At 45.1% G+C, this 14,006-nt stretch overlaps 1 protein-coding gene across 2 annotated transcripts in view; it reads left to right on the forward strand.

Moving 5' to 3' along the window:
- Window positions 1-1,324: 1,324 nt before the first annotated feature.
- Window positions 1,325-14,006, forward strand: part of TUFT1 (tuftelin 1) — a 43,682-nt gene continuing 31,000 nt past the window's right edge. For both annotated transcript variants that reach the window (XM_007460279.1, XM_007460280.1), the window contains exon 1: window positions 1,325-1,384. In XM_007460279.1, the coding sequence (XP_007460341.1) occupies window positions 1,325-1,384 (60 nt within the window). The remainder of the gene's footprint in view (window positions 1,385-14,006) is intronic.

Raw genomic sequence — 14,006 nt, forward strand, 5'->3', positions numbered from 1 at the left:
TCCTTGACTTGTCTTCTCATTCTTTTTCCTGACTTATTTGGAGGTCTAAATTTTATGAAGAAACCATTTTACTGTACAGCTTAGAGGCTGAAGCTGGGGTTTTCTTCACCTCACTTTTAGAGGCCTTTTACAACAGATCAGATGGAACTTAGGGAGCCGAGAAGTATTTATAGCAGCTCCATTCTTTCCTGAGGAAACTTTTGGGAATAGCAAGGCCAGTAAATGCCTTCTCTGAGGGTTAAAGGAGACAGACCAGAAATGGGTTTTATTCCTTTGGGGCATAGGGATAGCCCAAGCATGCACCTCCCAGGTGCAAAGATACCCATCCATTCTTACCAGGCATGGGACCCAGTCCCTACATGAGAGGTGGGGAAGTTTCTGTCATCCCTGCCCTTGTGTTGCCTTGAAGAGGGAGCTAGCTGTTCACCAGAGCCTATTGCCAGATTTAGGGGTTCTGCCCACTCAAGAGTGGGTCAGACCTCTTCTTGTCTGGTGTCCATGTGGACCATAGCCCAGTGGAGAAGCCACCTGCTGAGAGCAGTTGGGCTGGAAGAGGCTCCAAGGTCCTGCTTGGCCATCCTCTATTCTAGGCCCTTAAGATGCTAACCTGGGCTTAGAGAGCAAATGCCACTGGAGAAGTTGAGGTTCATCCCTTCTCAAGAATGCAAATTCCTTTTAAGGCAATGTGTCCCACCTCTCCCATCCATATAAGGGCAGCTTTGGTATAATAGCTTCTGCAAAACAAGCCCCACCCAGAGCCAAGCTAGCTTTGCCTTTGGCCTGGGCTTCCTGCCAGGGAAGGGCACCTGCCAGACTGGCTTAGGCCAGTCTGAGTGAGCTGGTCTTGGGAGCCTGTACAGTGGAGGAAATGTTCACTCAGCTCCACAAAGCCTACAGGCTGGCCTATGTATAGGGAGAAGAGAATGTATGGAAGCTTTTTTCAAACCCCTGATCCTCTAGGGGCAGGCAGGGTGATTCTGTCTTACCAATACTGGTCTTGGAGTTGAAAGGAGAGGGCAAGACTAATGTTTGAGGTACAGCCATACATAACGCTAGGCAAAACTTCAGTTAAGCAGATAAGCAGCTCCCAAGCCCCACCTTTAGGTAAATCTGAGAGAGCGCAGATGGGCGTGCCCTGAAACGTCTAGGCCACGCCCACTTCATCCCATAGCTCGCTTGTTGGCGAGCGGCGTCCTAGGGGCGTGTCCCACCGTGCCTCCGCCCGTGACGTGCCTATACAAGGGAAGGTTCGGCGCGCGCCAGTCTGGGAGAAGCTGGACCGCAGGGCCCAGGTTTGGGGTCCCAGCTGCGACCCCAGCAGAAGATGAACGGGACGCATAGCTGGTGTACACTGGTGGATGTGCACCCGGAGGGGCAGACCGCGGTAAGAAAAAGCGTCCGCCCCGCTTCCCCTCGCGCGGTATTCTCGGTTTCTAATTCCGCCCTTCCAGTGCCCAGCGAGGAGTTCGCTGACATCACCTGGTGCAGCGCTCGGTGCGGTCAGCTCCTCGCGGCGCTTCTCTTCTTCTGCCGCTTCTCGGCGGGCGGTGGAATCCTGGGGAGTTGCGGGATGAAGACTGTTTTGAGGCTCAAGGACAAGGGGCACCCCTGCCCTTTGGGAGGACTCTGCGGCTCCTGCCCGGAACTGAGCGCGGGTCTCCGGGTGCGCGCTGCTCAGGCGTCCTGTGCGCTGCTAGATTGCGTCGTAGGAGAATGAGCTCCAGGGACGGGATCCCTGTGCTCTTTTGGACTTTGGTTCCCAACAAGGGGGATTAGGCTTTTCTGTGGGTCCTGGTGACCTCAGGGGCCCTTCAAAGAACTTCATGGGGCTTTGGGTGAGCTGTAGCAAGACAAAGGGTAGAGAGTGAAATCCTAGGGCTGGGACTGGAGGGTGGGGGCGGTAGAACTCCAGGTACGTTGAGATTGGCCAGGGACTCTTACCTTTCGCTAGGTGGGGGATAGGGCTGTCTGCTTGGGGGTCACCTCTCTGCTGAAAGAGGATTTCTCCTCCTTCCCCCATGGAGGGTCTCTTGCTCCCCTCCCGCCATCGGCCAACCGATAGCTTCCTGAGACGTGTTGTTGGTTTTGCTTCCGTCTCCAACCTTCAAGCCCGGGGCAAGTGGATGGAGGGGATGCCAGAACCTGGGCTGAGAAGGGGAGGGAAGTGACTTACGCGAGAGCTTCTGGACGGAGTGAGAGTGGGGGAGAGAGGAATGCTCACCCGTCTGCTCCAGTGCTAACCGATCTGCCCAGCTCCCCTCACTCCCTTGGCTCCCAGTACCTGGTCTCCTCCCCACCCCAGCAGACCGTATGATTCTTCCTCTCCAGAGGCAGAGGAGGGTAACTTGTGGCTGAGTGTTTCTAGGTCTGCTGGGGAACTTAACCCAGAATGGGTGTGTATTATTTCATCAATTTCTAAGCTATTGTTGGGGGGGAGAGTGAAATGAGAGACAAGGTGATGGTGCGTTTGTATGCCTCCCTTTCCCCCACTCCACTCCAATTCTGATTCCCTTCCCCTCTTCCTCTCTCAGCATGCCCTTGAGATAGAGCTAACCCATGTGCACCTGAATTATGGCTCTTCAAAGAGTATTTGTTGAATGGTTTCTCATTTCAAGTTTAGGGTGTACATGATCACTTAATTCTGTTCACAGTCCCCTCTCTGTTTCTGCCCAGGCTGTGAGAGTTTCCACCACATTACAATTCAGGTCTTGCTACTGCCCAACCCCAGTACCTCCATCCCTCATCTTCAGTAGATGGAAAAAAGTCCATCCTCTATTGTGTCAGCCCCAAGTCCTACTCCATGAGCTTGCTCACTGTTTTGGGATGGTTGAGGCAGGGAATGGGGTATGAGGAAAATAAAGGAGAGGGGTGTTTGGGCTTCTTTTTGCTTGCTATAGAAAAGAGATCCAGCAAAGTCTTAAGTCTAAGGCCTTGGCAGTGTTGAGAATGAATTGACACTCTCTTCCATCCCTTGATGTTTTGCTGCTTGTCTGGCGGGGGAAAATAGTGGATTGAAAAATAGCAAGGAATTCAGACAATCTTCAGCCATAGATTAGTTTGAAGCTTATCAGAGACCTCTAGAATGAGGGGGAGATAGAAATTCCCTTTTATTCCTTCTTTCTAGGCTGGGCTTGAGAGTTATTTGACTTCGAAGGGGGGAATGACGTAACTATTGCTGGGATCTGGTGTTAAGAGACATTCCTGAGCTCTTAAGGAAGGGGAGGAGATTGTAAACAATCAATCAGTCAGGAGACAAGCTTTTTTCTGGATTCCTCTCCTCTGAGCCATCCTGCAGATAGAATTTATGGCTCTGGACAGTCTCCAGGAACCTCTTGTATATTCACACCATTGAAGGAGTGCTCAGTGCATGTGTAAAGTGAGTGAGTGAATAAATAAATGAACAGATGTTTCTTCTGGTGTCCGCAGTGTAGACAGTTTAACTGTCTGGTGTGTCCTAGTGAATGTCAGGACCCTTGGACTGTGTTGGTATTTCTCCACCAGCTAGGCCATATGCCTCAGTGCACTACACATGGACATGGAAATATGGCTAATGCATTCTCTGGGTTGCTTTTATTGTTGGAGGTAGATGCGACAGGTACAGGGAGCCAGTGTTTTTTTTTTTCAAACTGCTGATCATAATCACATAATCACTGAGATCAACTTAGTGGGTCAGAACCAGCATTAAAAAAGAAATAGATGTGCTCAGAGCAGGAAGCCGGAAGAAATGGTTCCTCTGTTTACAACACACCCAACAGGAATCATTGTAACAAGGGGCACAAAACTTGTGGCCTTCCTATGAACAAATACCTTACAGGTGTCCCCCTGTACCTCTACTGGGCAGGACCAGTGGGACAGGGCTCAATATTAGACGAAAAGTTGCAGTATTAGAAGAGTTTGCCTTTTTTTTTTTTTTTTTTAATTTTTAATTTTTGGCTGCATTGGGTCTTCGTTGCTGCGTGTGGGCTTTCCTTTTAGTTGCGATGAGCGGGGGCTACTCTTCATTGCCGCACACAGGCCCCTCATTGCGGTAGCCTCTCTCGTCTTGGAGCACCGGCTCTACGTGCGCGGGCTCTAGAGCGCAGGCTCAGCAGTTGTGGAGCACGGGCCCGGCAGCTCCGCAGCATATGGGATCCTCCCGGACCAGGGCTCGAACCCGTGTCTGCTGCATTGGCAGGCGGATTCCCAACCACTGTGCCACCAGGGAAGCCCCGAGTTTGCCTTTTAGATCCTGTCTAGTCCATGCATGGGTGGGCCATGAGTGGTCTTATAGGCATAAAGGCTTTGAACTCTCTTTTCAAAAAGAAAGAAAGAGATTCCAACTATATGCCATTCTGGAAAAGGTAAAACTATGGAGACAGTAACGAGATCAATGGATGCCAGGAGTCTGAGGGGAGAGGGGAGATGAATACACAGAATACAGAAGTTTTTTAGGGCAGTGAAAATGCTTTATATGATATTATAACGATGGGTATATGTCATTATACCTTTGTCCAAACCCATAGAACGTGCAGCACCATTCACTTCATTAGAGTGAACCCTAAGGTGATCTGTGGATGTTGGGTAATTACAATGTATCAATGTATGTTCATCTTTGGTTAAAAAGTACCATTCTGGTGAATGATATTGATAATGACTATGCATGTGTGTGGGGAGGTATATGAGAAATTTCTGTACCTTTCTGCTAATTTTGTTGTAAACCTAAAACTGCTCTAAAAACAATAAAGTCTTAAAAAAGAGAAATAGAATTAACACTCTCAGAGTGTTAGGGTAGACATTTTGGCAAAACTTTTGTTTCAATTATATCTGTGTATACATATTGTATATATGTGTGTGTGTGTTTATTTGATTGTGATGTAAAATGTATTTTTTAGGTCAAAAAAGTTTGCAAACCACTGTAGTAAGTTACACTGGCAAATAAAAGCACAGATTAACCTCAAACTCATTTTTTTTAGACATTCCCATTAAGTTCCCTTATTATAAGCAATAGAGAGTGGCTCCAGCTAACTTAAGCAAAAGAGGAATTTATTAGACGGAAATGGGCAACACAGAGGATTTAAGGGAGAGCTTAAAAAGTCCGAACCAAGGGAGTCCTGGGGTCTGGGTAAGTGGAAGGTACTAATGGAGGGTTTCTGCTTCTGGGTGAAGTGTTTCCAGCTGTTTTAGGTCTTTTTGCCATTCTGCTCAAGATTCCAAGAGGGTGTCACTGGCCCCTTCCCCGCCTTGGCCAGGGCATGTTGGGGTTCCTTGATTGACAGGCCCACCAGATTGCCCGGTGAAGGAGGGAGATTCTCCAAAGCCAAACCCAAGTGCTGTTATCAGTGGAGGAGGACGGAAACTGTGGCAAGAGCAACAGTAGACTTTGATTTGCATGATCTCTGATTTTCTTTCTTTTTCCTTTTTAATCATTTTTTATCAAAGGAATATATGTGTATGATTTTAAAAAGATCTATTAATATCAAAAGGCCTTTAAAAGAAAATTGTAAGCAGTTCCCTACCCAAGGCCTGCCCCATGGAAGTTACCACTTTTAACGCTTTTAGCTCTTTCTAGTGTTTACTGCCATGTTTCTAAATAGTATGCTTATGATTTATCAGTTTTAGACATCATTGACTTCCTATTGTAGGAATTATAGGAAGGTTTATACTCCCACTCCTTACATGCTCCCCTTTCCTTCTCTCATCTTCCCAAAGAAATTATATCACAATTTTTTTTTTTTTTTTTTTTTGCAGTATGCGGGCCTCTCACTGTTGTGGCCTCTCCCGTTGCGGAGCAGAGGCTCCGGACGCGCAGGCCCAGCGGCCATGGCTCACGGGGCCAGCCGCTCTGCAGCATGTGGGAGCTTCCTGGATGGGGGCACGAACCCGTGTCCCCTGCATCGGCAGGCAGACTCTCAACCACTGTGCCACCAGGGAAGCCCCACAACTTTTTTTATATGATTATTGGAGTATAATTGCTTTACAATGGTGTGTTAGTTTCTGCTTTATAACAAAGTGAATCAGCTATACATATACATATATCCCCATATCTCCCCCCTCTTGAGCCTCCCTCCCACCCTCCGTATCCCACCCCTCTAGGTGGTCACAAAGCACTGAGCTGATCTCCCTGTGCTATGCGGCGGCTTCCCACTAGCTATCTATTTTACATTTGGTAGTGTATATATGTCAGTGCTATTCTCTCACTTCATCCCAGCTTCCCCTTTCCCCCTGTGTCCTCAAGTCCGTCCTCTACGTCTGCATCTTTATTACTTCCCTGCCACTAGGTTCATCAGTACCATGTTTTTAGATTCCATATATGTGCGTTAGCATACGGTATTTGTTTTTCTCTTTCTGACTTACTTCACTCTGTATGGATTCTAGGCCCATCCACCTCATTATAAATAACTCAGTTTTATTCTTTTTTATGGCTGAGTAATATTCCATTCTATATATGCCACATCTTCTTTATCCATTCATCTGTCAATGGACATTTAGGTTGCTTCCATGTCCTGGCTATTGTAAATAGTGCTGCAATGAACATTGGGGTACGTGTATCTTTTTGAATTGCGGTTTTCTCAGGGCATATGCCCAGTAGTGTGATTGCTGGGTCATATGGTAGCTCTGTTTTTAGTTTTTTAAGGAACCTCCATACTGTTCTCCATAGTGGCTGTAGCAATTTGCATTCCCACCCACAGTGCAGGAGGGTTCCCTTTTCTCCATACCGTCTCCAGCATTTATCGTTTGTAAATTTTTTGATGATGGCCATTCTGACCAGTGTGAGGTGATACCTCATTGTGGTTTTGATTTGCATTTCTCTAATGATTAGTGATGTTGAGCATCTTTTCATGTGTTTGTTGGTAATCTGTATGTCTACTTTGGAGAAATGTCTGTTTAGGTCTGCTGCCCATTTTTGGTGTATCACAATTTTTGACTAAAATATGATTCTATTAATAACATTGTGGCTAAGAGCCTGGTTCTGGGAATCTGACCCGGTGGACTAGAGTCAGGACTTCAGTGTTTGCTTTGCCCAAGATCACTTTGGTAAATTACTTTATCTCTTGTCTCAGTTTCCTCCTCCTTAAAATGGGGATAATAATTGCACCCTTCTCATAAGGTTGCTGTGAAGAATGCATATGAAACATTAAGCACAATGCCTGGCACACGGTAGGTGCTCAGATGTTAGTTGTTATTTTCTGTTACTTACTGGCTAGAGTGTCTTATCTTCCCCCAGTCAAGGGATGGAGAAAGAGTCTGGGCACTCTGGGTCTGGTCAAGGTTTGCTCCTTCTCATTATGTTGATGTTTGCTCTTACATGTTCCTTTCCCCTTTCCTCTGCCAGTGGAGGGTCTTGAGGATTAGAAGGAACCTATAGGTAGACCCAGAGTGAAGACCTGCGTAAACTTCACTAGTCCCAACTCAGCCAGGACTGTCTTAGAGTGATATAGTCAGGGTTCATATTTTAGCATCCCACTCTGGGCTCCTTTCCTCCTCCTCCTTTTTCTGAAATCATGGCCAAGGCAGCTGGTATCCCATGATGCACTGGACTCTGATAAAGTGATTCCCTTTAAGTATCCTATCAGTGTTACCCTTCCTTAGAATATTTGCTCTCCCCTCCCCCGCCCACCACCAGTCCTCTCTACATTTTTTCATGTTGGTCAGTCTAGGCCAGAGAGGTTCTCTCAATGCCTGAGTGGATTTGAAATTTTATATCAGTTGCAGTCTGAACCTTTGTCTTTACCCTGGAATAGGTGTCATTCCTTTAGGACCTCAGAAGCTGCATTAGTTACATGCCAAATCTTTCCTGAGGCCAAGTCTTTCCTGAGCCCGACTCTTTTTTTTTTTTAAATTAAAGCTGTAATTTACTGAAGGCTTACTATGGGCCTCATTTTCTTTTTATAACAGCTTTATTGAGATATAATTCACATACTGTACATGTCACCCATTTAAAGTATACAGTTCATTGGTTTTTAGTATATTCACTGTTGTATAGTCATCAGCACAACTGATTTTAGAATACTTTCATTACCCCATAAAGAAATCCTGACCCATTAGCAGTCACTCCCTGTTTTCTTCCAACACCTCCCCAATCCCACCAGTCTACTTTCTTTCTCTCTGATTTGCTTATTCTAGATATTTTATCTAAAAGTAATCATATAACATGTGATGCTTTGTGACTGGCTTCCTTCAATTAGCATGTTTTTAAGGTTGATCCATGTTGTAACATGAATCAGTATTTCATTCCTTCTTATGGCTGAATAATATTCCATTGTATGGATATATTATGACATGTTCATTGTGAGTGGACTTTGGGGTTGTTTCTTCTTTTTTTTAATTTTTATTGGAGTATAGTTGATTTATAATGTTGTGTTAGTTTCAGGAGTACAGCAAAGTGAACCAGTTATACATATACGTACATCCACTCGTTTTAGATTCTTTTCCTATGTAGCCCATTACAGAGTATTGAGTAGAGTTCCCTATGCTAGACAGTAGGTCCTTATTAGTGGGTGGTTTCTTCTTTTTGTCTATTGTGAATAATGCTGCTATGAACATTTGTTTACAAGTTTTTATGTGGATTTACATTTTACTTTCTCTTGGAAAGAAATACCTGGGATTGGAATTGCTGGGTGAGAATATTTGCATTTTAAAAGGGGATTCATCTGGAGTCACTGATGCTTACTCCAAAGGAATGAATGAATTCTAAAATGGTGGAAGCCCTGGCTCTGTGACACCTGGGTGGGGAAGAAACTCCTGGGCAGAGGAACCATTCAAGTTTGGTGACTGCCTGTTCCTTCCACTCATGAGACTTGCCTCAAGCTCAGCCCATAAATTCCTCCTCACTCCATTCCATCTCCCCCATTCATTGCCAAGTTCTCACCTTCAGGAGCACTACAGCTGATGTCTCCAAGCCTGCCAGGAATTTAGGGAACCCTGGGCTCTGTGGGAGGATCTGGGTGACGAGGCTTACCCAGTCACCAGGCTTTGGGCACCAGAGTTTGCCCATATTTCTCCCGGGTGGGAGTAGTGGGGCGGTGTGTGCACGCAGATGGTTTTGGTTCCACACACGCATGCTCAGAGCAGGTGGGACAGGCTTCCTCGCCTGCTGGTAATTGTGCTGGTGCCTCTTTGGGTCATGATGCAGAGTCTTGTGAAACACCTTTGTCTCCTAGGGGTGGGGAGGTTTAGTTGAGGGAATATGCGCCAGGGAGGCTGTTGGCCCAGATTTAAGCCTAGCCAGCAGGGGCAGGAAGAGGAGAAGAAAATACAAGGGAAAGAAGAGGAAATGGTCTTCTAGGGCCTGGAGGCAAAGAAGCAAAAATCACAAAGCAAGGTAATCAGAGACTAGAGAGGGGAGAGGGTGCTGGGGAACTGGGAATTCCAGGCTGGCTGGGCACTAGGTGGGTTTCGTGAAGGGAGATAGGCTGAGCAAAAGGGTGCCTTTCTCAGAGTGGAGAGTTCAGGAGCCCACCTCCCTCTATGTACACTCTCACTTCCAGGCCCTGGTGTTTCCCTGTGGTAGGGATCCAGGGAATGAGAAAGGCTGCCCCATTTAGGGTGCCACCCTAAATCCCTTTTTCTCATTTCACCTCCCAGTCATCCTGGTCAGCCCTCTGCATAGAGCTTGTCCAGCCCATGCCTCTGGGCGGGTAGCCAGACAAAAAACAAATACCTGTTCTGTTGGTTAATCTGTGGGGAGGAGCAGGACTGATTCTTTGTGCCATCCCCAACAAAGCACCATCTCTGACCTAGAGAGCCCTGCAAAAGGCAGGACCAAGGGTACCTGAGATCTGTGAGCTGAGTGGGTTAGGAGTCTCACCCAAGAGAGGGTCATCCCCAGCCACTGCATCTGGCCTCTTTGACTTTATTGGGGCTTTCCTCATCCTGACCTCTTGGGAACCATTGTTTCAAGGTGCTGGCTATTCCCATTTCTCAGAAGGGGAAAATTGAGGTGGCTGCTGCTGTAGCAGCTTGAGAGACCATGTACATTCCCGGTGGGAACAGGGAACAGGGTTGAGGGACAAAATGGTGGAGGAGTGGGTTATAGGGAGAGGATAAATTAAGGATTCTGGTTTGCAGCTCAGGGGCAATCTTCCACTTCCCTTACTTCCTTCTCGGAGTCCCTTGATCCTCACCTGCCATCCAGTCCTCATGGCCCTCATAGCAGCCTGGGGAGTGGGAGCTGGGGAAACGTATTTTCCCATAGATCTTTCCCCTATTCACATGAGCCAGTGATGTGAGAACCTCTGGGGCCTCCCTGATACATCTCCGTATCACTCGTCCTTAGCGTCTTGCTCTCTAAGCCCTCAGCTATGTGTTTACCCCCTCCCCGCTCTGAGGAGTGAGTCACAGCTGGAGATTTGTTTGAACAGAGTGGAGAGGCTGCCTATAATTTGGAGGTGGCTGGCTTCTCCCCAGGAATGTTTATGAGGTTAGAGACTGCTTACCTTGTGATTAGCTCTGTTGCTTTTTCCTTAGAGAAGATGGCTCCCCTTCCTATCTTGCTGTTCAGAGAGTACCCAGTGGGGACCACCCTGCTAGACATCTTGGGGTATTCCTAAAGCTCCCTGGAGCCTGCTCGCAGCCTTGGGGTCACCCTAGCCCCAGAAAACAACCAATGGCACCAAGCAGAGAGGGGCCTGGGTTTTCCTTCTTGGCTATGGTTTGGGGTCGTGGGGTGAAGTCTGTGGGCCTACAGACTGGATCCTCTGGTTCTAGAGGATGAGGTGCCAGAGAGAACCCTAGATTTATTCACAGGCTTCTTTTAGACAGTTTGTCTCACCTACTCTCCTCGCTTGCAGTCTTTCCAGAGCTCCTTGGGAAAGTTAATGCTGCCTTACTTTTGTGAAGTGATTTATGGTTTGCAAAGCACTTTCACACTGTTCCTACACATCTACCTACCCTGCCTAAAGTGTAGGCAAGGTAGGTATCATTACCCCCATTTTGTAGATGGAAAATTGCCCAGAGAAATAAAATGATTTGCTCAAGGATTAGTAGGGGTCAGACTCAGATCCCACCTCTAAGTTTAGTACTTTTCCTTTCCTTCTCTTTATTTTATATATTTTATTATAGGAATGTCACACAGATACATTTTTGTTGCAGAAGTTTAAAACACTATAGAAGTATATGGACTGAAAGTCCCTTGACTCCCTTGACTTTCTCTAGCTTAGTGTATATGAATTCAGTGCTTTTCTGTTGTGCTTACTTTCAAGAAATGCCAGTGTGGCATGGTGGGTAGGAGCACAGACTCTGGAGCCACAGGGCCTGGGTTTGAATCCTGGCTCTGCTCCTTACTAGTTATATGACCTTGGGCAAGATACTTAACTTCTGTGCCTCAGTTTTCTTGTCTATAAAATGGGAATTTATACCTACCATGTAGTTGTGTTGTGAGGATTAAATGAGTTAATACATGTAAAGCACTTAGAACTGCGCCCAATAGGGCTCAGCATGTAGTAATTGCTTTATTTAGGAACTGGCAATTACCAATACTATGAACATATGTATGTACTTAAATAAATAAGAAGTCACATTTTATGAATGAATTTGTGACTTGCTTTTTTTTCGCTTAATATGTCTTGGAGGTCTTTTCCTGTCAATTTATAGAGGTTTATTTATCAGCAGTGTAGTATTTCATGGTGTGGATGTTACCATACTTGACTCACACACTCACTTACTCAAGAATATTTATGCTGTTTCCACGTCTTTAACCATTGTAAAGAGTATTGCAGTCAACAGTTTTACACACATATCTTTGGGCAAATGTGCATGGATTTTCATAGACCATATTTGTGAAAGTGGAATTACTCAAAGGATTTATAAAATATGCAAACTCTTTATTAATATCGCCAAATTAATATCGCCAATTCCTAAAAATACTTTTATAATCTCCAGCGATATACATGGGAGATTAGTCTTTTTCCCTGCATCCTCACCAACCCTAGGTATTATCAGTATCTTTAAAATTTGCCAGTCACTTGATCTAAAAATGATATTTCTCGACTTCCATGGTGGTCCAGTGGTTAAGAATTTGCCTTCCAACACAGGGAACTGGGATTCGATCCCTGGTTGGGGAACTAAGATCCCACATGCTGCGGGGCACTAAGCCGGTGTGCCACAACTACTGAGCCTGCACGCCACAATTAGAGAGCCTGAGCACTGCAACTATTGAGCCTGCGTGCTCTAGAGCCCGAGCACCTCAACAAAGAGCCCCCATGCTGCAACGAAGATCCCGCATGCTGCAACTACTACCCGATGCAGCCAAATAAATAAATATTTTAAAAAATAAAAATAAAAATGATATTTCTGTAGAATTCACATGAAGTAACTCACTTGCTTTACTGAAAAGCAAGAAAGGATTCTTGTGTATGTGTCAAGTTTTTTTTTTCTTTTTTTTTTTTTTTTTTTTTTTTTTTTTTTTGGCCACACCGTGTGGCCTGTGGGGTCTTAGTTCCCTGATGACCAGGGATCGAACTGTGCCATGCGCCCTGCAGTGGAAGTAAGGAGTCTTAAACCACTGGACCACCAGAGAAGTCCCTGTATGGGAAGTTTTAAAGCATAGCAATAAAATGGTCCTGGTGTACTGAACAACCAGGTTAAGAAACAGAACATTACCAATACTTTTGAAGCCCCCTGGGGTCCTTTCTGGATTATAACCCCTCTGCTTCCTGCAAAGAATTTGTGAATTTTGTGTTTATTTTCTTGCTTTTTATTATACTTTTACTGCATGCTCAAGTAATATATTGCTTAGTTTGACATGTTTTGAACTTTGTATACATGATGTCATCTATATTCTACTGCTTGCTTTTTTATACAACATTAATTTTGAGATTCCTTCATGTCAAAGCATGTAGCTGTAGTTCATTGTACTAATATGCCATATTGCATTCATCCATTCACTTGTCAGTGCATCATTTGGGTTGTTTCCAGTGTTTTGCCACTGCAAGCAGTGCTGCTGTGAGCATACTTCTATGTGTCTTATCTTACACTTTTAAAATCAGAATTTAATGAAATTCCCCCCAAATGATAACTCATTATTATTTTAATTTGCATTTCCTTGATTACTGGTAAGGTTGAGCATCTTTCATATATTTATTAGCCACTTATATTTCTTCTTAGTGTTGCCTTTCTTGGTCTTTGCTCTTTTTTTTTTTTTTTCTTGTTTTCCCCTTTTTCATGTCTGCTTTTTTCCAGTATTCCATACTGCTTTTCTAAACCAAGGAGTCTAATGTTCTCAAAAGAAATAGAATTGGGGAAATCCTAGACCACATTACCTGAAATTCACACAACAGATATTCTTTGATATGCCTGCTCTAAGCAAGGCACTGTACTAAATAAGCCATCGAGGTCTTCAGGGAGCTTATGATTTTATTGGGGAGATGAATGAATAAGTAGTTATGAAGGAAGGGGGCCAGTGTTACAGTGTAGGATATGTAGGGTGCAGTGGTTGCAGGAGCAGGCTCTGACTAAGGAGTGCTAGGGTAGGACCCATAGAGCTGAGCCTTCAAGGTTGACTGGGAATTCTCCAAGGAGGCAAGGCAGGGAAGTGTATCCCTGGAGGAGAAAACGACATGTACACTTGTGGGGAGGTGGGAGTGTGTATTGCATTGGAAAACTCATCAACAGAAATAGAAATTTGGATTTGGATGCCTTCCTGCAATTGGATCAGGAACGTTTGGGATAGCTAATGTAGGGTACAGGTGGGGTACTGGTGGGAGTCAAGACATTATGTGATATATACTGTGATAGGTCTGATCATACAGGGACTTTAATGCTACAATAAAGCATTTTAAATTTTTTTGTTTGCTTTTGAAAAAAAAGCATACATTTATGTATGTTAAACAATAACATACATACATAAAAGTGCATATATCATATACGTACAGTCAAGTAATTTTCACAAACTGGATACACTTCTCTAACCATCACCCAGATCAAGAAGCAGATCATCAAGAAGCCCCCTCTTGTCCCCTTCTAGTCATTACCTACCCTCCACCCTCAAGGGTAACCACTGTCATAACTTCTGAAGCATGTATTAGTTT

Source organism: Lipotes vexillifer, unplaced genomic scaffold, assembly GCF_000442215.2.
Source record: "Lipotes vexillifer unplaced genomic scaffold, Lipotes_vexillifer_v1.1 scaffold209, whole genome shotgun sequence".
NCBI lineage: Eukaryota > Metazoa > Chordata > Mammalia > Artiodactyla > Lipotidae > Lipotes > Lipotes vexillifer.